Genomic DNA, 25,101 nt, shown 5'->3' with positions numbered 1-25,101 from the left:
ATGACATCTATCTTCTGGCTAGGACGACAACAAACTGAGCAGTTCCGTACCACATGTAAGAAACAGAGCTTCCTTTCTTTGCCTGTCCATTTTCATGCAGGTGCAAAATCTGTCTCTAAATAAGAAGTCCTCTTGGAAAGATGCTGCTCTGGCGGTGTTAGCCGACGAGGAGGTCTTCAAGAAGACCACAGCACTCTTTGCTTCTTGTAATGTGACCTTGCTTAAGGAGAAGGATTCACTGGTTACAAAAATCAGCAACCCACAGGATCGCCTTCCCCTCATGCTATGCATTGCAGTCAAAGGTTTGGCATCTCTAGCGCCCCCTGTCTGACTGGAGTACAACAGGTGCAAGCTATTAAGTTAAGGCCTCATTATGCTTCTGCGTCAACTCCACGGCGTAGCTACGCAGTCACTCCTACGGCGTCGTGGCCGTTTTATGGTTCTGCGTCAGGTTGAGTTGCATCACGGTGCATCTGACCAATCACAGCCCTTGTGGTCTGCGTCGCCTCGACGCGTAGTTACAATTTTTTGGAGGTGCACGTCAAGCTACGGCGGAGAGGTTCGCGGCGACGCAGAGGGGTCTGCGGGGGTACGCCGTCGATTCGACGCAGAAGCATAAAACAGGCTTTACAAGGACCAAAGGGCCTTAAAGCCTGCAGGTGGATGAAAAGAAAAAAAATCATTGATCCTTTAATTTGCCTTCATACATCATAGTGAGCCCCGTAATCAATTTGAATTGGTCTTTGAATATGTTTTATATATATATTTGTTGTTTTTAAGTACTTTTTTAATATCAAATACTGGGGAAAAAAAAGGACCAAAAAAAATTTTGATTCACATATTTGGCCTGGTTTTGTAATTCCCTGTATCCAGTTTCCTGCCTTAAATCATTTTATATTTTGGTGTGCATAAGATTGTTCACATTAAAAAAAAAAAGTTTAAGTACAATGATCCAAAATTAAGATTAATTTATTAGACAGCCGTTTCATTTCAGAAAATACAACTCTCTGTATTGCAAAATATATAGAATTTTCAAGTGAATTACACAAGCTGGATAAAAATGAGTTATACTGCCTTTAAAAAGACACTGGAGCAAGTCGCCAGAGACAGATACATCACTACAGACAAGAGACAACCAAGACTCTTATGAATCTGCAAGGCCAGGTAGCTTGTGATCAGGACACAATGGGTCTAGATTCCATTTTCAAAGGTCATTTTGTGCCCGTGTAAAAAGGCATTTAGCTAAATACAGCGCTGATTCTGTATACTATTACTGAGCTCATAATTCTGCAACAATGTAATTGAAACCGTGATATTGGTGGCACTTTATTTTATAGTAGATGCAACCGATTAGATTAGTACTCTAATGTGACATGCTAGTTTGATCAGGGTTGGAGTTAAACGCTGCAGGATGGTGGACCTCGAGGGCCAGAGTTTAGGGCAGTGCACAAAGAACACATTTTTGCTTTAAAAAAAACAGAGATACACACACAATGGTATCCAAATGCAGAGGTGCGGTGCTGGTGAATGGAAAAGCAGCCAAGTGCTCATGGTAAAAGTTCAAGACAAGTTGTCATGTGCGAGATGCTGAAAAATCAGCAAGATGCACCTGGAATGGTTTTGCTACACTGCGCTGCTTTTGAATTGTTTTTCTGTGAACGGTCCCTTAAGCTCAAAGTACACTTTGGATTTCACACGTACACTAGGTAAATTAAGTCATTAGTTTATACACTCGCAGCAATATTTTTCATATTCTGTATTCTGTTGGGGCGATTAAGAGATACACACAACTGTAATTTAAACGAAAATGCCGAGTTTATATGTATTTTGACATCAGTCTCTGTACTAATAAAATGTTCAACACCGTTTTACAACCAAATTATATGCAACGTCTAATTCAACTTACGCTGGAAAAAATTTCTAGACATTCCACGAAATCAGGGCACGCAATTTCCATAACATGATGAACATGGTAAACAATGGTATATGCTCAGCCTCAAAGACAGCTCCGAAGATGATTTAGTGTGCACTTTAGCATGCACCCTCAAGTGGACAAAACCGCAAGTGTGGGTATTGCGACAGGCCCAGATTTTTCAAACCGTGCGCATTATGTGTAAACCTTGAACTTCTTTGCACTAATTAGTTTGTCCACAAGGGGGAAACACTGACCCAGCTTTAGTTTGTCAAACATGTACACTTGTCATTCTGTATGCTCAGTTTGTGTTATACAGTTATTCGGCTGTAGACACAAACCAAGCTTTCGCGTCAAAACTAAGGTACTTTGCGCTCTAGGGATAGGTTCAGGATTAGTACCTAGTAATTATAGTAAGTACATGTTGAACAGGACTGTAAAATAAAGTGCACCCATGATATTTATAAAAGTTAAAACGGCCTTACTCCTAGCGTTCCTTGATTTTAACTAAAATAAAATCAAGGCTAACAGGATGACGCTAATAAAGATCTTACCAAGTCAGAAGCTGGATAAACTATAAAGTTGCTCAAATTATTTGACACTGTAGTGACTGAACTATATGACATCACGTTTCAGAAAGATGAAGAGATGCGAGATGAATACTGCACTGTAAACCAATGTTAGTAATAATGAAATTACAGCAAGAAAACAGACCTCCTGCTTTCAATACTGTAATGCAGCTTAAACTAGTCACTGAAATGGGAATTCATTTTTCATTCAAGTCATTCCAAAAAAATCCTGTTTGTTTCTGTCCCTCCAAGTAACATTCTTTAAAATATGTTTAGTCAGTAGAACATAAAAAAAAAAAAGTTTAATAAATAAGTACACTTCCCTTCTGTCTGTTGTGACTGGATAGCTAGTGTACATTTGCATAGTGACTGGTGGGTCCGTTCAGTGTGAACTTGTTTTCTGTGCCGCTGACCTATCAGTGGTGCCGCCGCCACCGATAATGATGATGATGATGGTCTGTATGTCTCAGTAAACCCAGTTCAAAGGGACCCATTGCGGTTGTGTGGTTAGCTGCTCCACAGCTGCCTGCAGTTTCTCAAAGGCCTTGTCCAGATTGTCATTAACTATAGTCAGATCAAAGTAGTGATTGTACGCCCGCTTGATCCTGCTGCTTTCGTCCACCGTTTTCTTTAGGTCCGTTTCCTAAGAGACAGGAAGAGATGAGCTGATATTCTGGTTCCTAAACTACTTTCCTTCATTCATCGTCTCTTAACAATTGAATAAAATCAGCAATGTAAACCATGAACCAAAACTGCCAAATCAAAACTAAGTTTTACATGTGGCATATATCAAACAATCTCAGAGATCTAGGTAGCGCTGTAATATTTCTATGTTATATTTTTTACAATGGAGAAAATAATTTTGATCGTTTATTTCCAGAGCTCGACTGTTTTGCTGTATAGAGTGCATGAACTGTGTGGAGAGAGATGTGAGGCTTACCGTCAGTAGCTTGGTTGTGATCCCAGCATCCACCACAGCTTTGTGCATGGCCCGTAGTGTATCGAGCTCCGGGGCCGCAATGAAAACCACAAATGGCATAAACTCTGATGTCTTCAGTACCTTTAGAGCCTGTAGAGAACATTTATTAAATAAAGACTTTTTTATAAAGACAAGCAAAGCTTTCTGAAGCTTTGAATGAATTACTAAAATGAGACTTAAGAATTAGACACTAACTGCACAGATTTGTGAGTAAAATCTCTCTTTTCACAAATAAATTATGATATAAAGCTAAATAACTCTCGTTCAAAACTTTATTGTAAATTCACACAAAGAAAACATATGGCTTGGTGAGTTTAGTAAAAGCTCTGAACCACTGATTTGAAATGAAAGATCTGTAAAGGTTTTAAAGCTTTACAAAGCAAGCTCATCACTACTTGAATCATGACCACTATACATCATTTCTACATCAACTGAACTGATGCCTGCAGCACAAAGGCACATTCACAAAGACTATCATCTTCCCACATACTTTCACATTTACAACATTGTAATTACGTAATACTAAAATTATAAAGTAAATTAGTGAGGTTGACCAGTTTATCCTCATTTTTTTAAATTATTTTGTTAGCTGTAATGTTTTCAGTGTCTGTGCTTAAAAGCAAATTAATTAAGACAACTTCCTCTCAGAGAAGGTGCCTGACACCTTGCAATCTCACTATTAGACCATCAGCACCCAGAAAAGTTCCATCTCTAAATGAATCCACTTTTATGCACCACTTGTCTAAAACTCAAGGCCTACAGAGGAAAAGATCTGTCACTACTTCTATGTCATTGCTACTTTAAAATCTCAGAGGGTGCTTTAAATCATTTGACCTAAAATATTTACTTAAAGTTTATGAATCCATGGACAAGCGGATTATGAAAATATATAGTTCATCACATCCCCACTAACTATTAATATATAAAGACTGTTTTAGAAAAGATTATTACAATATTATGCAAGCTTGTTTCTGCCACTGATTTTTTTCCCATTGCAATTTCAAGTTCATTTCTCAATTGACCCTTCGCTAAGCCACGCCCGAAAACCGCCACTGGCCAATCGTGTCTTAGCAACCGTAACTAGGCGCGGGAGGTCTGCCAAGCTTTCGAGCGAGGGAAACGTGCCAAAGCGTTGTGCGTATGGATTGTGCAAATCTGATACCTGGTATCCTAAAAGTTCGGACGGGGGGGGGCGTGGATCAAGCACTGTGGGAGACCTAAATGTCGACAGGATTAACAAAAACACTTATTGCTTGGAAGTTGGAAATAATTACGGTTCTTTGTTCATAATGTATATGTTTTAACGTAAATTAAGACGATTAAAGACAAGACGGAGGCTCACTGACATACTTTAAAATATATTTCAGCATTTTGTTAATCGACGGCCTACTACCCCTGACTGAGTAACTTTAATAGACGTGCCAGGCGCGAAAGCTTGACAGGCATAGCAACAGTAACTAGGGAGGGCGGGGCTTGGCGAAGGATCAATTCTGAGAGTATACCTAAACATTTGTGAAGAAAAAAAACACGCCACAAATTACCTTTTTATTTTCTTTCGTGGTGGAAACAAGCTTCCATTGAACATACAACACTTAGCCTTTCTATCCTGTTATTTTCACAAAACCACTGACCTGTGGGTTGACGTCCAGAATGCAAGTACGCCCTGTGCGCACGACTTCATGGATGGAGTCAATTTTGGTTCCGTACAGATTGCCGTCATACTCTCCGTGCTCCAGGTATCGACTTGCCTTGATGTCCATATCCATCTCCTCTCTGGAAACAAAGCAGTACGACTGGACGTCCTTTTCATCGTCACGTGGATGCCGAGAAGTGACTGAGAAATAGATGATATTTTTCTTGGTAAAATAACATGACAGCTAAGTATTAATGTTCATAGTAGTAATGTTTACAGACTCACAAGGTACAGTAGTTCCATATCGCAGTGGGTTTACCACAATCAGCCGGTTCTTGAGGCTTCGGCGGCCCACACCTTGTGCACCAATCAGCACAAGAGTTTTTCTCTGGAATGGAGGCATCTTTGCTACTTCCTCATAGATCTGTAATTCATGCCGATCAAATTCTATTAGAAAGAGAGAAGTTTTGAAAGTTATTTTATATGTTTTAAAAGTACTTACACTGCCGTTCAAAAGATTAGGGTCGGTAAGGTTTCTTAATGTTTATTTAAATAAGACTCTAATGCCAACCAAAGATGCATTTATTTGATCAAAACTACAGTAAAATCTGTAATATGAAATATTAAAACTTTAAATGACTGTTTTAATATATTGTAAAATATAATTTATTCATGAGATGGCAAAGCAGAATTTTCAGCATCATCACTTCAGTGACATGATCCTTCTGAAATTCTAATATGCTGATTCGGTGCTAAAGAAAAAAAATATCAGTGTTGAAAACAGTTGTGTGGCTTTATATTTTTTTGGAAAGCACAATATATTTTTTGTAGGATTCTTTGATAAAGCTCAAAAAAAAATTGAATTTATTTGCAACATTTTAAATGCGTTTACTGTAATGTTTGATACATTTATGATGTCCCCGCTTGAATAGAAGGATTAATTTAAAAAAAGACCCAAAACTTTAGTATAAATTTTTTTTATATATTTTATATATATTTTATATATATATATATATATATATATATATATATATATATATATATATATATATATATGCAGAAGGTTTCCTCTAGTATCTGGCTCCAAGACTTTTTAAGCAGATCCTTCAAGTCCCGTAGGTTGTGAGGTTGCGCCATCGTGGATTGAATTTGTTGGTCCAGCATATCCCACAGATGCTCAACTGGATTGAGATCTGGGGAATTTGGAGGCTAGGGCAATAACTTGAACTCTTCATCTTGTTCCTCAAAGCATTCCCGACTAATGTGGCAGGAAGCATTATCCTGCTGAATGAAGCCACTTCTACCAGGGATCATCATTGTCATGAAGGGGTGTACCTGGTCTGCAACAACGTGTATGAATGGGCGGACCCAGGGTTTCCCAGCAGAACATTGCCCACAAGCCTTTCCGTTTCAGAGATACGCTGACCCAGTCGTTGTCCTCACTACTTCATGACAATGGTGTTCTCTGGTAGAAGTGGCCTCTTTCAGCAGGATAATGCACCCTGCCACAAATTGTTCGGGAATGCTTTGAAGAATATGATGAAGAGTTCAAGGTATTGCCCTGGCCTCCAAATTCCCCACATCTCAATCCAGTTGAGCATCTGTGGGATATGCTGGACCAACAAATTCAATCCACGATGGCTTCACCTCGCAACCTACAGGACTTGAAGGATCTGCTAGTAATGTGTTGGTGCTAGATACCACAGGACACCTTCAGGGTCTTATAGAGTCCATGCTTCGGCAGGTCGGCGCTGTCTTGACAGCAAGCGGAGGACCAGCAGCATATTAGACAGATGGTCATATAGAACAAAGAGACCCAGCAATTCTAACCTGCATTTTTTGCTGTTAAGTACATCATTTTCTTTTTCTTCTTTTTTCCAGTTAATGTCCCGCAGAGAATTCCTAAAATAAAGTTGTAAAACAGCTGTAATATGCAATAGGAAAGAACTTTGCCATAATCTTAATGGGAAAATCTAGACAGTTGATTCTAAAGGTAAAATCTAGACAGTTGATTCTAAAGGTAAAGTATGATTTAATCCAAAACAATACTATCCAGTTTCCAAGGGTACATTAACAACAATGATGTATAAAAATTGAAAAAGTCTTTCCCTTTTTTATCGATTTCCCTTTTATTTTTATAGACGCCTTAATTATCTTTATTTCAACAGACACTTTCTACCTGTAAATCATCTATCTCTGACATTATGTATATAGTTTTTCTATTATTATTCTTTATGTATGTATCTGTTTCTCTTGTTTATATTGTTATATATTAGTTACCAGTTATGTCCTTCACACTGAATTAAGTCAATGTTCGAGAGAAAAACAAATATAGGTAAAAAAAATAGGCCCTAAACCAGTGTTGACCTGTAAATGAATGGCCAAAATGCACAAGTATACCATTTTTAGTTAAAAAGGAGTCGTGTATGTAAAAAAAAACACTATCAGAATCCCAATGCCTAAAATCCACTGTACCTGATCCATCCAGGTCTCTCCTTACAAACGCCTTCCTCTTTTCCTCAAGAAACTGACTGGGGATCAGGCCAGTGCAGCCTCCATTTATGTTATATGCCTAAAAAAAGAAGAAAAACACACTACATAGCTTCAATATGTCAAATATTTCATCATTTAAAAGAAATCAGACCAAAAAGATCTGCGAAAAAAAGAAAGTGTATTTGCTTCTTACTTGCCACCAGTTGGGGTCCTCCTTGTTCACTATATGCAGAATGTCTCCTTTAGAGAAAGCCAAACCCGCCTCTTTACAAGGGATCAGGTTATCTGTGTCAGGATTGTAGTTGAAATGTGGCTTCAAATACACCTAAAGGGAAAATAATGAGTTACTCCTGCTTATTGACAAATTATTTGAAGCTGCTATTTACAGCCTAAAAAATGCAATTCATAGCTCATGTCATAGCTCACACTAGACAAAAGGATTTCTTTATAATCATTGTTGCTTTCTGACATATAATACTGATGTTGATACAGTTGGGAAAGGAGAAGTATTTTCATAAAACCAAATAAAATAACCACTTCGCCATTAAGATTGGCTAAAACATTTGCATGTTACATTAACTAACATCAGCTTTCAGTAATGCTAAGGGCAGATACCTCTGTCACATTGTCAATGCTTATCTACGGAATACTGCAACCAAAAAATAACTTGGGGGGGAAAAAAAAAAGAAGTGTAACAGAAGCAACCCATGTTGGTGAGTTGTAAAAGGACTTCTCTACCGTACTGAGGACAACAGCATGTTTTCACATTAAATATTTATGGATCGTGGTGGATCTTTATCAGTGATGAGGACCCAACAGTAAACATACAGCGGTCGTTCACTGCACATAACCAGGCCACTGAGTAAAGTTCAGGTCGAAAGAAGACAGAAGTTTAGGTTTGGCACAAGCAATGGGACCCTGTAAACCCTCGCCTCCAGTGTTTGCTCTTTGTGCAAGCTTTGTAAACATTACTTATACAAGGAAAGTTGGTAAAGGACATCTTCCTGTGTGGACGCTATGGGTGTAGCAGAGGGTTTTCACTACACGTCATCAATCCGGAAGTCGGCCATTTTGGAGGCACTGAACGTAAACAATGCCACTGAACCGAATGGACTTGCATATTTGGCTGATTATTGCTGCTGAAAAATGGTCGTGTTTAGGTCTGTCCTAATCGGTCACACAGGGAAATAACATTGAGTTCATTTCAAGCAAAAAACGGATGAAAGAAGGCGTTTGTGGTTGAGAGAGGCACAGCATCAACCACATGTGTAAAATGAGGCGTTGACTATGGCTAAAATGTTGACGTAAAGTAGTCAGCTATGGCTTCATTCACACTGTCAGTCCAAATCCGATTATCTTTGTATCCGATTGGAATCTGATCTAAAATGATGTCCACACTGTGTATCGCAACTGCTCCGATCCGATTTGCGTGTTCATGCAGCTCTTTGGCAATATGGCAGTGACGTTGCGTTGATGGAGGGGTTTGCATTTGCAATAGAGATGTTCAGAATCAGAATCAGAATCAGAAAGAGCTTTATTGCCAAGTGTGCTTGCACACACAAAGAATTTGTTTTGGTACTGAGGCTTCCAGTGGACTATACAAATACAAATACAACATGAAACATGTTGTCACAGACTTAAATGGATGTTGTCTTATTTAAATTTTACAACATGGAAATGTGTAGCCGCCGCGCTTGAGCTGCAGAACTGTAGGAGGCTGGTATGCACAGCTTTTTTTCCGCACTCTTATCTGTGCCGGTTTCAAAAATAATAATTTTTCTTCTTGTCCGGCACTTTGCAACAACACAGCCTTGTTTCGGAAGCGACTTTCAGCATGTTCACATTTTACCTGGCGTGAGAAAGTCACGCATCACGCGAAATCTGATCAGAGCGTTTAGACTGAAGCGGATTTCCTGATATCTGATTTGAATAGGATTTGAAGCCACATATGGATGTAGCTTGAAACTGATTTCATGTGCTTTTTTTGGACTGACAATCTGAACGTAGTCTATGTCTGGATAAGAAATAGAAGGAAGAATAGCGGTAAGGGCTAGAGAAGCTAGCTCGTTCGGATCTTTACCACAGTGACATATTAACTTTAGTTTGTCAAAATTCCACGCTCTTTCTTGCTTACTAAGAGCGCTTTCACACTAGCACTTTTGGTGCGCACCCGGGTTCGAATGACGTCAGAGTTCGGTTCGTTTGGATGATGTTAACGTTATCTTCTGAACTCGGGTGCGCACCCGCGAACCGTACTCGAGTCCGCTTAAAACGGGTGGTCTGGGGTACAGTTCGCTGCTGATATGAACACAATCGAACCAAACCGCTATTGATGACGTACAGCCAGCGGACAGCCAGCTGTCTTTGGAGCGATTTTAGTACTATTGCAGCAGACAGACGCAAGTGTGTTTCTGTATCTTTTCTTTGAAAACAAAACCAAAGGTTAAAAAGAGAACAAATGTGAAGCGAGAAATTCTATCCATTTTTGCGCTTTTTCATTCAGCCATGAATGCCGTTTGCTGCCGTTTACCAAGCAACACGATTTACGTGCCAGATGCAGCTTGATGACGCAAGCGTACCGCGGTTCGGATACAAATAATATAATGTGAACAGTCCATCAGGGGCATGGGGGAGCAATTGAACTCGGTTTCGAAGTCCTTCTCTATATGATTTCGCAGCTTCCATGTGTTTTTTCCGTACTTTAGACATCATAAATGAGTGTAAATGATAAATGATCACTCGGCGCGCAATATTCAGGTAAGGTGACAAGGCTGCTAGTCACTTCGAAAAGACGCGCTAGCTGAAAGGAGTTTCGTCAAAGCTGACTAAAAGTGATCGAGGATGGATCATTTCAACAAACTTGAACCCGTGATATCTAAAAGCTGAAACTTTTTCACGCAACCTTGCTAAAGCAGGGGGTGGTGATGGCGCAGTGGATAAGACACATGCCTTTGGGTGTGAGAGACCCGGGTTCGAATCCACTGTGAGACACCAATTTGTCCCCGAGCAAGACACTTAACCCCTAGTTGCTCCAGAGGCGTGCGACCTCTGAAATATAGCAATTGTATAAAATTGCTTTGGATAAAAGCGTCAGCTAAATGAATAAATGTAAATGTAAGCAGCACATTAGTGGTGAGGGAAAAGCTCCCTGAATTGCGTGTAACGTTATGTTAATCGCAACAACAACGTTTTTCAGGCGTCTATGTCAGCTGAGGAGATTAACATTACAAAGATTAACCGAGTGTTTTATTATACATCAGCAATTACTTGGTTTTGTTTAACTCTGAAAAATGAAATGGAGTTATCTGCTTTTGCAACAACAAAAAAACTACAACAAAAAACGTAATACATTTAAAAAGAAATACAGGTAACTCACAAAATTAAAGTTAATTGAAAGTGTTTTTTAAAGTTATTATAAGTTAGTAAAACAACCCAGCTGCTGTTTGATTGATATTACTTGGAATGCACAAAAAAAAAAAAACATGATTCATGAAAATGGACTGAGTTATCCGTTTTTGCAAATGGACTCTTCTGTTGTAAATGTCCTAATTGGGAGAGGGTATGCAATTTTCAAAGAATTTAATAAAAAGTTAATGTTTTATATTTTGGTTGCATTTGTGTGAGTTAATAAAAACCGTAACTGGTTGTGTAAACTTGGCATATAATATCTAAATATCGATAAATCAATCGATATTGTCCTGAATCAAATAGAATACATTTTTTGAGTTATCGGCAAATATTGTATCGTTGGCTGAGTGAATCGATATCATAATGTATCATGATGAACTGTCCGATTTACACCCCTAGTAGACGCATACACACAGGGAGTGGTTGATGTGCAGCAACAGCACTGTTTGGGGATCTAAATGCATTCAGATCAGAAGTTGAACCAGCAAATACCACTCATCCAGAATCACATTAATAGCAAAAAAAAAAAAAGATTCCTTATCAATACATTCTAACCGTTTCCGTGGCATTTTTCAGCTCCGACTGTTAAAATAATAATTCGTTACATTTATATAGCACTTTTCTTGGCACTCAAAGTGTTTTTACATAGAAGGTGGAATCTCCGCAACCACCACCAATGTGCAGCATCCACCTGGATGATGTGACGGCAGCCATATTGCGCCAGCTTACTGGTGGAGAGGAGACAGAGTGATGAAGCCAATTAGTATATATATATATATATATAGTATATATATAGGCCATTTTGTTGGATGGAGGTTAATGGGCAAATTTGGCCAATTAATCATGGGACTGAAACTGACATCATGGGATTTTTAAATGACCACAGAGAGTCATATTTTATAGTCATTCTAACATAATGCAGGTTTTGCAAAACAACTTGTTATAGAAAGACCAGTTAAAAACTACATCAGACCCGCCAGCAGACCGCGTCTAAGGCCACATACGCACTGCAGTTAAATTCGGTTGTCTACTCCAAAAAATATATATTAAAACAACAGAAGGTCAGGATTTCTTTTCAGGATCTGTTTCTTTCTAGGCCCAGATCTCCTTAGAGTATGGAGGTCATGGGTGTGCGCGAGTTGACTCCTCCCATCTGCCCTACTTGGCGCAGGTTGTGTTATTAATAGGGATAACCATGCTCACAATGCCACCAGACTGAAACTGAATCACCCAGAGGCCGGGTCTCTCCTTCCTCTTTCTCAAGGACTGCACAAACCCATATCCCATCAGGAGGTTATACAGCACTAAAATCAGGTCTATGGGAAAAGACTGTTTTGTACTCTCAGCATCTGATTATTAGGGAAAAATACTAGCAGCTCAGATGAGGATGATCTTGTACATCAATCCACATCTTGCTGCAGAAAATGGGTTCAGGTTCATTTTACATTGATTTTTATGAGTTTTGCCTCAACAAGGCAACTTGGTGGCAAAATGTTTTTGAATATTTTATTTTATATCATTTAATTTCATTGGACTTCAGTGAATCAGCGGCGCGCTGACCTGTGCCGGTGGAGGTGTGTCCCTGTAGCTGGGCAGGATTTTGAGGGTGAGGCTTCCATTGCAGTCCCTCAGCATGTGCTGTAACGCCATGGGGTCTTTGCCCACCTCTCGGCCGTTCACCTCTCGGATGACATCACCAGCGTGCAGCATTCCCTGCCTGTCAATCATGCTGCCGTGCATAACACGCGCGATGACAAGGTCGCCCTCCTCCACCCGGAATGTTACACCCTAAAAGAGATGACACCATAAATCTCAGCACACAGTCAGTCATACTTTTGCTTAAGAAGGAACTGGTTATCAGAATTATTTTTTTACTTTATAAGGGCATATTTTCCTATAATATAATAATATCTTAGAATAAATCAAAATAAATGTTATTTTCAGTGGCTTTTAACAATATATAATAATATAATACAATATCCTTAAATAAGTAAGTTAATACATATTTTCAGTGTATGTTAATAATACAATATCCATATATAAATAAGTGTTATTTTCAGTGGCTTTTAACATAATACAAAATCTCTAAATAAAAATTAATATTTTCAGTGGATTTGTATACAATAACATATTAAAAGCCACTAAAAATAATATTTATTTAGGGATATTGTATTACATGTTATTGTATACAAAAAAATTATATTTTCAGTTCATTTTTATATAAAAATACAATGTCCCTAAAATAAAATGAATATTTTCAGTGGATTTTAGGGACATTGTATTATTATATAACAACAATGCACTGATAATATGCATTTTATTTGTTATTTATTTATGGGACATTGTAATATATATATATATATATATAAAATATTAAAAGCCACTAAAAACAACATTCATTTATTTAGGGATATTCTATTATAAGATAATAAAATATCCTTAAAATAAATAACAAATAAAATGGATATTTTCAGTGGCTTTTTATATAATAAAATCAATCAATCAATCGATTTATATCATAATATCTAAATTATAGATAGATATAGAGATAGAGAATTAATTTCCGTTTTTAACAAGCACCGTTGTGAATTTCTGTACTTGGCAGAGACACAATGACTTATTCTACTAGGTGTTAAAAGACTGCATGATTGCCCACTATAGATAAGCTCAAGAGACTGGTTGGCCTTATATCTTCCTTGTAAATTTAAGTCAAATTTAACAATTAAGCCTAGTTCTAGTTAATGCAAACTTTCCAAAGCAGACCGACCAAAAATGAGTTCACACTGCCTGAAACGCAAGCTGCTAGTAGTTAGTAGAACTACTCCGAATGAGGGGAACATCTGACTGACTATCGGATCTAATCCAGTGAAACGGAGAATGCGTGTCACTCACAAGAGGCTCTCCGGCCTTCTTCTGGATGCTGATCATGCGAACAGTGTCAGCAGGCATGAGGGATGAGCTGGTCATGCTGGTGGAATTGGTGCTGGTGGGAGGAGCTTCATATGACTTAGAAGCCACCTTGTCGTGAGCTTCTAACAGGGACTGAAATTACCAAGAGAATTAAATTCAAGTTTGGATAACATTACCAAAAGAATTATATTCCTTTAAAAAAAAGTGAATGAGCAAAAATTAAATAAATGAGCACATTTATTCATGGTCTCAAGTGCTTAAAGGTGATTTTGCTATACTACTGAGAAAGCAACAGGCTGTAAATAAACAAGTCAACAATGTTATGAAAAGAGGCAGACACACACACACAAAGGTCTGGTACCTGGAAATGCGGTTCCTTCAGGATCTTACTGAGTTCTGCTGCACTTTCATCACGAGTGATCAGACTGTTCATATCAGACAGGATCTCGCTCACTAGCTCCACATTATTACTTTGCACCGCCTCCAGCTTAACGTCCTCCAATCGCTCGTGTGCCTGAGAGAGAGTGGGTGGAGACAAAATAGCTTGAGTATCTTGCCAAGAAACAGATTAACGGATTACGTCTAGATGGACTCGGAGCATTAACAAACACACTGCCAGGTACACTTCAGATAGAAGAGAGTATTAAACAACCGTACACAAAGTCCTTAAGAGAAAATAATTTAATCAAGTGTCTCAGGGGTTGATTTTTATTTAAAAAAATCACAGAATTATTCAAATAAAATTAAAACAAAAATCACGCCTTCATTTATTTTTTACCATGTTTCAAATTACCAATAAATAAATGATAATTAAAGATCAGACTTTCAATCTTAAACTATTAAAATGCATCATAAAAATATGATTGATAACAATTAAAACTAATTTAACTAAAAATAATATCTAAACAAACAGGAAATAAAACAAAACTTCAATATCAACCTTAAAAAAATTAAGTCTACAGTTGTCATTTCCACCACACTGACCAATTTTGCCCCAGTGTTTTTCCAAATTAGTTTGTTGTTTAGAAATGTCATTTTTGCAATTAAATGTATATTGGCCTACTTAACAATTTTGTGAACAATACACAAGATATTCGTCATGTTCAAACTTAGCCAAACAATAATTATTTAAAATGAAAAATACATTAAAAACACTTAATTGGACATGGTGGAAATTACACTGTGGTGGGAATATTTATGACTTTCACGAAATTAAATGAATGACAGAATTGAGAGATCTACGTGTGTGTGTGTGTGTGTGTGTGTGTAATATATATATATATATATATATATATACACATACATACATACACACACACACACACACACATTGTTAGACAATGTTAGTGGAAAATTAAGTTACAATCCATCAAATATTTGAAAAAAGTGTTTATGAAAATTCAGAAGGGTTTCTTTTGCTATCTTTTGCTATTAAATCTATAGTAACACAAACTATGATTCTCACAATAGTGTGTTAGTTCCTAATCAAACAAAGTGAAGCTCAACCAGTATCTCTCACAATCTGAACAATTTCACACAGCTATATTAAGAATGAAAAGAGAGCCCCTGTACATCACGTTCTTATGACCTCTGACACGGCAAACAACCCCTGGCTTCCAGCTCATAAATGCACGCACACGATTAGAGACATGTGAACGGGTTTTATGTTGATTTTAGGTGGGTGGATATAAGATAAGTATTAACTAAATTTAAATGACTAATTATTTGATTTTAAATGTAATGTTAAATTTAAACACTTGATGTTCCCTAATAGCTATAGAGCTAAGTGAGAGATAGAACAAGAGTTAAAATGGAGAATTAGCTTATACCTTAGCGAGGGAACGAACTATGGGACTCTCCATAATGCCACGGAGGAAGATGAGGTCGATGTCTTTGGCTCCCGTAGAAGGCGGCAGCTCTTTGAGGTTATCCAGCACCTGCTGCATGGCTGAGGGTCACACAGAAATTACACACATCATTAAAATAAATAGCGCATAATGTAATTGGGGTGATTAAGATAAGAGAATAAGAATAAAGCACACTAGCAACAGAAGGACATATGACTTAACTGGTGTCCTATATAATGAATGTTTATTCTATACACCAAACTGAAGATACACTTTTTATCTTATATTAATAAATCTTTAAGCATTTTTAAGCATTTTTCCTTCAGGTATGCATATCATGGTGGATGGTACTTCAGACGCATTTTACGGTCTGTAGATTCTATACATTTCATGGTATTAAAATATACCTCAAATGGAATAGTAGAGTTTAATAATTAAATTATGTCAACATAATACATAAAACAAAAAAGACAAAAAGTGAAATACATTTGAACAAATAATGTAACCTAGTTAAACAAGCTGTAGCTGACATTCTTTAGCACCTCAGAAAAATGAATCTAGTAAATCTGGTTCCCATTCAGTCAGTCACATTCAACATTACGTCCGACTGACGTCATGGGGTCTCGCCTGGGAGCCCAATCACCTCAAAGTAGTAACAAAACGAGCCAATGGATACTGGCCAGTGAGATTTGCATGCCGAGTCACACCTACCAGGACATACGGGTATAAATAGGACCTGCATTACTCATTTCATTTATATTTTGCTTCTATTCATTCTTCTATTGCTTCTATATTCATTCACCTTCAAAAGAAGAATGCAAATTTCCTGAAAGAAAAGAGCAAAAAGCAATTTTCATTGATACTAGGAGAAAATCTCCGCAAAAAAAACAAACAATTGTAAGCTCTGCTGCTCGTCCTGGGTTCTCTCAGCCGGTGTGAAGGCACAGTCCAGTGGAGCGCAGCATTCATCCCTGGGCGTTTCGGCTGAAAGAGCAGTTCCCTAAAAGAGCAAGCACGGGACGAGTCTTTTTCAAGATGTCTTTTCTTTTGTTGTTCAGCCACTGATTGGGTCTCATTCATGAAACAAGAGCAGAACGAATTGTGTAAAACGTGTGTTAAGTGGTTCTGGCGTTCTTTTCGGATTCATTAAAATGTTTGTATTTTCCAAATGTTAGTTGGTACGAAAGAAATCTACACCTGCTCCCAGCCACGCGTAAATAGTGCGCTTCACATCCGAACGTTTTGCTCATTAATAAGGCTGCATTTTAATTCACCTTAATCGGGTACATATTTACACAGCATTTTGAAAAAATATTATATATAGTAAATACATACAGTTTTTCTTTTTTCTTTTATTATGAGAACCAGTAATAGCATCTGCAAACGGAACACTTTAATCAAATAATTAATTGCTTTCAATAGGGCTGGGCAAACTAATAGCCCCTTAATTGTTACGGAAATTGTTTCCAATAAAACGGCAAAAATCAGGCATAACAAGAAACATTTACGATGGCTGATATAGTGCTTTTGCTAGATTTGGCAGATAGAGCGCTGCGCAAAAGGCGTATTTTCAGAGAAAATTTAAATTTCTGCATCTGAGAAATTTTTCTTTTTCATTAGCTTTTGAAAAGACATGTTGAAATCCTTCGTTTGGTGTCATAATATGATGCCCATATATACTGTAGTTGTCAGTCGGATTTAATGGGCGGGATTTATGGTAATTGAGAATTAGCGTGCACACGCGTCCCATTTACGACTGATTGGAATTCATTAACAAACAAACAAACACACACACACACACACAAACACATTTCACTATCACATCTGACGGTTATGAAGTATTTGTGAATCAGGAGAAGAGTTTTCGGAAAGGTCTCTCTATGCGCAAATCACTCACATATTTATGAATGTTTCATGAATGAGACCCATTGTGTGTAAAAAAATATAAAAAAATATTCACAGCCACGGGTCTTCAACACTTTGGGAGATTGAGGGTTATAGCGAGAGCTTTCTGCCAGAAAAAATCCAGCGGATAGAGGGAGAAGACGCTAAGCTTCCCGCTTTGGCTGTGTTTGCTCACGCTGAATCTGATGCGAAGACCGCCTCGCTCCGCCCCCGTGCCCTTCTTCTCAGAAAGTGCATGAAGAGCTTTTACAGTATGGAGGTAGTGTCAAAATCTGTTCAAATTTCGTCCTCTATCACTACCCTCGACTGTGCAATGAGTGTGCAATTGTCGTGCATTTATGCTTACAAAGTGTCACCACCTGGAAGAACCATCCATGGCTCCCGCCCAGCGCGTGTGAGACGATGGCAGCTCTGGCTGCTAAGCCTCAGTGCCATTGAACAGACCATCTCCACCTTGCATGAAATGGCCATTCTGCAGGCCAAAGGCAAAGCCCTCAATGCACATAGGTAGTTCTGAGCCTGGGTTGATGCAGGACCGGTTGTGTAGACTGCAGTGGAATATCATTTGCCTCAAGTTGCTAGCAGTACTCCTTGCCCTGCACTAGTTCCGACCATTGCTGTACGGCAAGCACGTACTGGTCCTGACGGACAACACATCAGCCACAGCGTACATCAATCGTCAAGGTGGTCTACGCTCCTGTCGCAACTCGCCAGCATCTCCACGCCATTATTATTCCGGGGGAACTTAATGGTGCGGCCAACGCTCTCTTACGACAGCTCATGTTCCTGGGAGAACAGAGACTGCATTCCCCCCAGTGAGCCTTCTCACACAGACACTGTGCAAGGTCAGGGAGGACGAGAAGCAGGTCTTGTTAGTTGCGCCGTACTGGCCCAACCCGATCTGTTTTCCGGAACTGATGCACCTAGCGAAAGTCCCTCCCTGGCGGATTCCCCAGAGGAAGGACCTGCTTTCTAAGGGACGGGGCACCACATGGCACCCACGCCCAAGCCTCTGTAACCTCCACGTGTGGTCTCTGGACGGAACGCGAAGAACTGTTTGCCAATGGTGTTCTTCCCGGTGGGAAGACCCACAGAAATGCCAGATCGGCTCTGTGCTTTCCTTCCTTCAAGAGGGCTAGGAGCGGAGGCTGTCCCCCTCCACTTTAAAGGTCTATGTTGCCACCATCATAGAACATCACAAAGCTGTTGATGGCAGGTCACTGGGAAAGCACTACCTGGTCATCAGGTTCCTGAGAGGTGCCAGGAGGTTAAATCCTCCCAGGCCACACCTCATCCCTTCCTGGAACCTTACTGTCATCCTTTCGGGTATACAGAAATCTCCCTTTGCGCGTCTAGAGTCAGTCTCTAAAGACATTGCTCCGGTAGGGTAGGGGACCTGCAGGCATTTTCTCACAGCAAATTGTGCCTAAAATTTGGCCCGGCCTTGTCTCATGCCATCCTAAGCACTGATACGTACCCAAAGTTGCCACCACTCCCTTTTGGGAACATGTGGTGAACTTGCAAGCGCTATGCCTGGAGACATTTCCCTGTTGATAAACCTGGCCCGCGCCTCCAAAACAACCCCTCCGCCCCCCCTGAAAGAATGAGAAACATATTCCAAAAAAAAAAAACACACCAGCTCCATGTAGTCACTTTAGCGGTAAAAATGTCGACAATCCTAAAAAGGACCCCATGATGTCAGTCCGACGTAACATCTTATTAGTAACCAAGACGTTACTTGGTCAGTAACCGAAACAAGTAAATAATCACACTGCTATACAGACAAATTTAGGAATATTTTAAGCTCCAAATGCGACTAATTCGCTTTGGTGAGTTATACATATAACGGCATTTGGACGCGGACACACGCACACTTTGGATCCTGTTTACAGTCAATACTTCACAACCTACTGCTCTCCAGTAAAAGAGAATGACAAAAACAATCCATGTGTATTACTGCATCAGAAAGCACTAGAAAGGGGCATATTCATAACAAAGTGGCATAATTTGCATAATGCAAACAGTAAGCATTTCCATGGTGAACAAACCAATACAGAGACCTCTCCCACTATCAGGCAACAAACTGTACAACACAGCAGAGAAAATGGTGTGTCAGTGAAAGCAACAAAGAAAACACTGCACTGCGAGTCATAGATGCAGGTCATTAAGTCTCTGAGACACGCCATTTTATCACCAATTTTATCAACCCCCCTAGCTCCATACAGAGCTGCATGGGTCGCTCTCTATAGAGGCAGGATACATTAGACATTGCTAAAGTTATGATGACATGGCTGGAAGGACTGAAGAGGTCTTTCTGACCCATACTCAGGAGCAACTGTTTGCAAAAGGTATCAACCGCATGCATAGGGTGAATGAGGTGAAAATGTAATGAAAAATAAATTACAAATAAAACTGAAGCCAGAGCAGCATGAAACTGCTGCTGAGAAAGTAGGGCTCCTTGAATACGGCAAAAATCCTGATCAAATATTATAGCCAACATTGAGACCACAATTGTTTGACATCATGTACTATTTTGATGTTTACAAACTACAAAAGTGAATAATTGATTTCAAATGTGTATTTTTTAGGACATTTCTATGGATACATGATATCAGCCTCCAAATCGGAAGACATATGTTCATTTTTAATGTTATCGTTATCAGCCCGATAAGAAAATTTGGCCGATATGTTAAACCCGATAAATAATGGATTAAGCCCATGTCCTTCAGCTGAGACACTTCAGATGGGCACGGTTCACCATGATGGTTTTGAAATGTTTGAAATGTGACTGGAATCACTTCAAAAAACAAAAATAACGTTAAGTGCAACATGTGCAGCGCAAGTCTGTCATATAGGCTACATAAAATTATAATGAGAACATTGTAATTGTGTGATTGGGACATGGCTGTAATTGTGTGATTGGGACATGGCTGTTAATGGTGAAAAGTTTTTATTCAAATATAAAGAATTATCGGTATCGGCCAAATTTCCCTAGATATTTCCTAAAATACTTTAAATATAATTCAGCTGAAATTTATTTTTTTAAATTAAAAAAAAAATTAATAATACACACACACATATATATACACACACATACACACGTTTAAATAAATAAAATCTGTCTCGGTGGATACCATGAGTTTCATGTATCCTACTGATGTATAAAGCATCCCATAAACCTGTAAGAGGCTCAAAGGTGCTTACCTGTCATTTTTCCAAGGCAGGGCAAGCTCAGGGCTATGACAAAAATATGTCTTCAACAGCAATGTGAACCATGCACCTGGGGGATGGGAAGAAGCAAGTCCACATCAGAATGTTTGTTCACTCCAGAATTCTGTGCAACTTTTCCCATTTTCATTTAAAAAAGAATGAGAAAGTCACACGATTGCAATAAAAACACAAGCAAACAAGTGCATCAGTCATCCTTTTGAGATTTTCTTGGAAATCTCAGCATTATTGCTGCTCTTTTCCAGAACCCTTGAAGTATGAATGATGTGAAACCAAGAGAAAGGAACTTTACCCACAAACAGACCATCTTTACACACAATAGGATCAGAGAATCGCATTCAAAGATATTCTACAAACAAAACCTGGATCTTTTTTTGCCGATTGCTGATATTCCAGACAGATTTGGCATAAACACCGCAATCCTACGATGTGTGCGTGTATGGATACACAGTGTACTACGGAATCATCACAATGATTTCATGTAGAGACAAGCAAAACTCTCAGTTGTACTTTAGCAACATTTATTAACTTTTGCAACAAACATCTATGCATATTACACTCCTGCCGTTACCATTTGAGTAAATGTGACCTCCACCACTGCGCCTCATTGCAGTCCAAAAAAGATAACGTGACAGAATATATGTGCTATTTGTAAAAACTCGCCCACAAATTGAATTTCAGTGGAGTTCACAGAAGTTCTGCTCACTCTCTTCTCATTTGGAGCTCATGGAGACAGCTAAATCTGCCATAGAGGTCGGACATTTCCAACATCAGCAAAAACTCACCAGTGTGTAGGCCTATATCAGGGATTGGCAACTTCTGTCCTGGAGGGCCTGAAGACATTTATAAGCTCGTTCAGGTGTTTGGTGAGGGTTGGGACTAAACTCTGCTGGACAGTGGCCCTCCAGGACCGAAGTAGCCCATCCCTGTCCGATATACATCAATAACACTATACTGACTGAGATTGGAATCTGAGTGAAAGAACAAGGCTATTATGCCATATAAAGCCATATCAACATTTTCAATTAATTAGCACTGCTTTATTCTGGGTAAAGGAGCAAATAACTAAATGCAAGCAATATACAACATTACCTTCAAACAAAATCAGCAGCTCACTTACAAATAACCCTGCATAGTTCCTCTGAACGAAATAAAATACACTTCCAAAAGTTCACAAATGATGGTGTTAAAACAGAAGTTGTCCAAATTTATGTACTCATGACCTATAGTACTCACTTATGACATGACCTGCAGTACTCACCCATGACCCGCAGTACTCACCCATGACCTGACCCACAGTACTCACTAGGGCTGTGCTCAGAATATCGATACGACGATACATCGTCATGAACTCCTGACGATGCGCGTATCGATACAGCAAAAACTGTTCTTTTGTCATTCAACATTGGAGTCTGATAGCCCCTCCCCCTCCACTACGCAATTAAAGCTGCAACCGTTGAGTGCATTCCGGACTTTGTTTTTTCGGTTAAATAAGTGCATCATCTGGGTATTTAAAGTGTACATTGAACAATACTCACACTATTATAATACAAAATGGCATAGAATACTGCATAAGTATGTGAATTTGGACACACCTATAGTGTAAACATTTACTTAAGAAACCAAGTTCAGATACACTATCATTCAAAAGTTAGGGATCATTGTTTTTTTGTTTTGTTTATTAGACTTATTCCACAAAGATGCATTAAATTGATCAAAAGTGACAGTAAAAGTCATTTACATTGTTAAATAAGATTTCGGTCATCACTGTATCCACAAAAATATTAAGCAGCACAACGGTTTTCAACAATGATGATAAGAAGAAATGTTTCTTGTGCACCGAATCAACATAGAATGATTTCAGAAAAATAATTTGACACTGAAGACGGGCGTAATTATGCTGAAAATTCATCTTTGCCATCACAAGAATAAATTACATTTTAGAATAATTAAAAGCCAACAGAAAAGCCATTTTAAAATTATAATTAATATTTCACAATATCACAATTTTTAATCAAATAAACACAGCCTTAGTTAGCTAAGCATAAAAGACTCCTTTCATTTTTATTTTTTTTACAAATATTACCGACCCCAAACATTTGAACAGCAGTGTACACCTGCAGCACAAAGAGCAAAATGTACTAAATCATGTCTTTGCAAGTCCAGACACCTGCTATACAATGCATATCCATTCCAAGACGACGCTGACAGGTTAAGGAAGGTGAACAACCACAACTGTGGCAGCAGGTGAATATAAGGAAAATTAGCCTAATCTGATTACAAGACATTACGAGATCAAGGCTGCATCTGAAAGCTAAGACAGCGGCATTCCCGTCTCACTTCACAGGGGGCATTTTTGTATGAAGGCACATCCTAAAGAAACTAAAATGTCACATTTAATGATTTCAATGCTCCATCTGACACCATATTTGGACAGAGGCTACAGGTTTTAGGAGTCTCATTTTTGAAGCCCAGTAAACTGGTTATTTGAAGTGATCAGACTGGTCACATGCTTACTATCTGTCTTGTGTGATTTAATATCAATCATTGTACACAGTGTGCAATTGCAGTCAGGCATTTTATAGTATGTATACAGTGATAGCTTGAGGCCAAAAAGGCTGGGAAGAATGTAACTAGGCCAAGTTGTTTCAAAGCGGAGGAGAGTGCGAGAAGCTTACATTCTGAAATAAGTCAGCACAAACTAAATCACATGAAATGTTTGCTCAACTGTTACTGAAAACACCAGCATGTATTAAATAATGCAAGGGGTGGTGAATGACCCTTCTGACTCATCTGATTGTTAAACCATAAGAAACCAAAGCTTCAGTTTTTAGTATTTTTTCAGTTAAGAACAAAAGTTTGTCCGAGTTCATTATTCAATGTAAGAAAAAAATTATGTTTTCAGAGATTAAAGCATTCATGTTATCTTTTGTTTTGGTGAAAATTAATCAGTTAGCCTAACACTAAACAGTAAATAATGTAAGCCACTGTCTGGGAGAAAACAGACGGCTGTCATTCATTGTATTGATTAAATAGAAAGCCAGTTAATATAGCCTTAAGATTTTTAATACCATGTATTTTTCCTTAAATTAACAGTAACAGTTTCGTATCACAAAACCATGGACTAGGAGGAACACCGCCTCACTAGGATGCAGCCTATAAGAAAGATAGATAGAATAATGATCAATTGTTTACAGGATTTTTTTGCAAAGTCTTTACTGCCACTGTGATCAAATCAATACATCCTTGAGGAAAAATTATTAATAATGAATAAGAGTATTCATTTATTTATTTATTTAAAAAGGCAAACCGACGCTGCTGTTGTTTGTTTTGAGATGTACACACGTAAATTCCCCACTAACAAAGTCATAAACATATGTAGATGAAATTCAGAGAAGCACTTTATAATGTGCGTTGTAAATGAGTTATAACGCCTAAACAAAGGCCAGTGGTCGTCTTGAATCGAGCCGCTCGAGGCTACTCGCTCGCGCCTTCTAGCTACAGTTGACTGTCCTGGCAGCGGCACGTCCTATACAGATACAGTTCCAGTGCATAACCTACCATTAGTTAACGTTTCCAGCCACTCCGGACCGTAAGAAACATTACGCAGTAGATTTTTATGATGGCAACAAAAGCGCACGTGCGGCCCATTCAACTTCAAGGAAACGCTCAACGCGTGGGACTCACAGAGCACATTGCTCGCGCTGTGCTAGTAACCTTACATCATGATTTACACACCGTCACGTTTTCCCTAAAAACATAAAGTTAACATTGTGAATTCGGTCGGCTCGTTTTCTCGGTTCTTTCATTCATGGTTTTAATTGGGTGCAACAGCTAGCTTTAAAAGTGTAGCCCCGAAGCGCTAGCAGCAATCAGCTGTTTAGACGGCTAACTGGATTTAGCTGGTTAGCGCTCCAATCATAAGTGTCCACAGGGTGAGACAGCTGTATAGACAGCCACGTGTAGAGTCCTTATCACACAAAAAACACCCGCAGCCACGATCACAAGAGATCCACAGTTCCCAAGACTTACCTCACTAACCCCCACTGGGTGGATCTGTGTCCCGGTGAGAAATTTAAAGCCCCATGAACTTCCCAAGCAGACAGAACAAGACACTTATCCTCTCTAGTGCTCTATGTCAGTCAAGATGTTCGGACGCGCCCTTTTCGTTGACGCCCGAGTGGAATGACCAATTAGAGGCATGGGATGCAAACAGA

General features: G+C 38.8%; 2 protein-coding genes across 4 annotated transcripts in view; one reads left to right on the top strand and one right to left on the bottom strand.

Annotated features, from left to right (window-relative positions):
- Window positions 1-25,101, top strand: part of gsdmeb (gasdermin Eb) — a 47,274-nt gene that overhangs the window by 10,978 nt on the left and 11,195 nt on the right. Inside the window, exons 10-11 of one of the 3 annotated variants that reach the window (XM_077209154.1) lie at window positions 101-363; window positions 631-814. In XM_077209154.1, the coding sequence (XP_077065269.1) occupies window positions 101-331 (231 nt within the window). In that variant the 3' untranslated portion in view covers window positions 332-363; window positions 631-814. Of the gene's footprint in view, window positions 1-100; window positions 3,715-25,101 lie in introns of those variants that run through there. The other 2 variants (XM_077209155.1, XM_077209152.1) reach the window with 2 other exon arrangements.
- Window positions 954-25,047, bottom strand: pals2a (protein associated with LIN7 2, MAGUK p55 family member a). Its single transcript, XM_077209151.1, has 12 exons — window positions 24,917-25,047; window positions 15,734-15,852; window positions 14,266-14,418; window positions 13,887-14,036; window positions 12,555-12,782; window positions 7,780-7,911; window positions 7,569-7,665; window positions 6,924-6,995; window positions 5,379-5,540; window positions 5,092-5,294; window positions 3,422-3,550; window positions 954-3,124 (listed from the first exon to the last, which is right to left on the bottom strand). Exons 2-12 carry the CDS (start codon window positions 15,848-15,850, stop codon window positions 2,948-2,950), a joined length of 1,620 nt encoding a protein of 539 aa, XP_077065266.1. The 5' UTR covers window positions 15,851-15,852; window positions 24,917-25,047; the 3' UTR covers window positions 954-2,947.

This window comes from Siphateles boraxobius, unplaced genomic scaffold, assembly GCF_051911475.1.
Source record: "Siphateles boraxobius isolate OS27281-9 unplaced genomic scaffold, OSU_SipBor_1 12, whole genome shotgun sequence".
Lineage (NCBI taxonomy): Eukaryota > Metazoa > Chordata > Actinopteri > Cypriniformes > Leuciscidae > Siphateles > Siphateles boraxobius.
The sequence above is the reverse complement of the archived record's forward strand: the minus strand, read 5'-3'. Positions and strand labels throughout refer to the sequence as shown.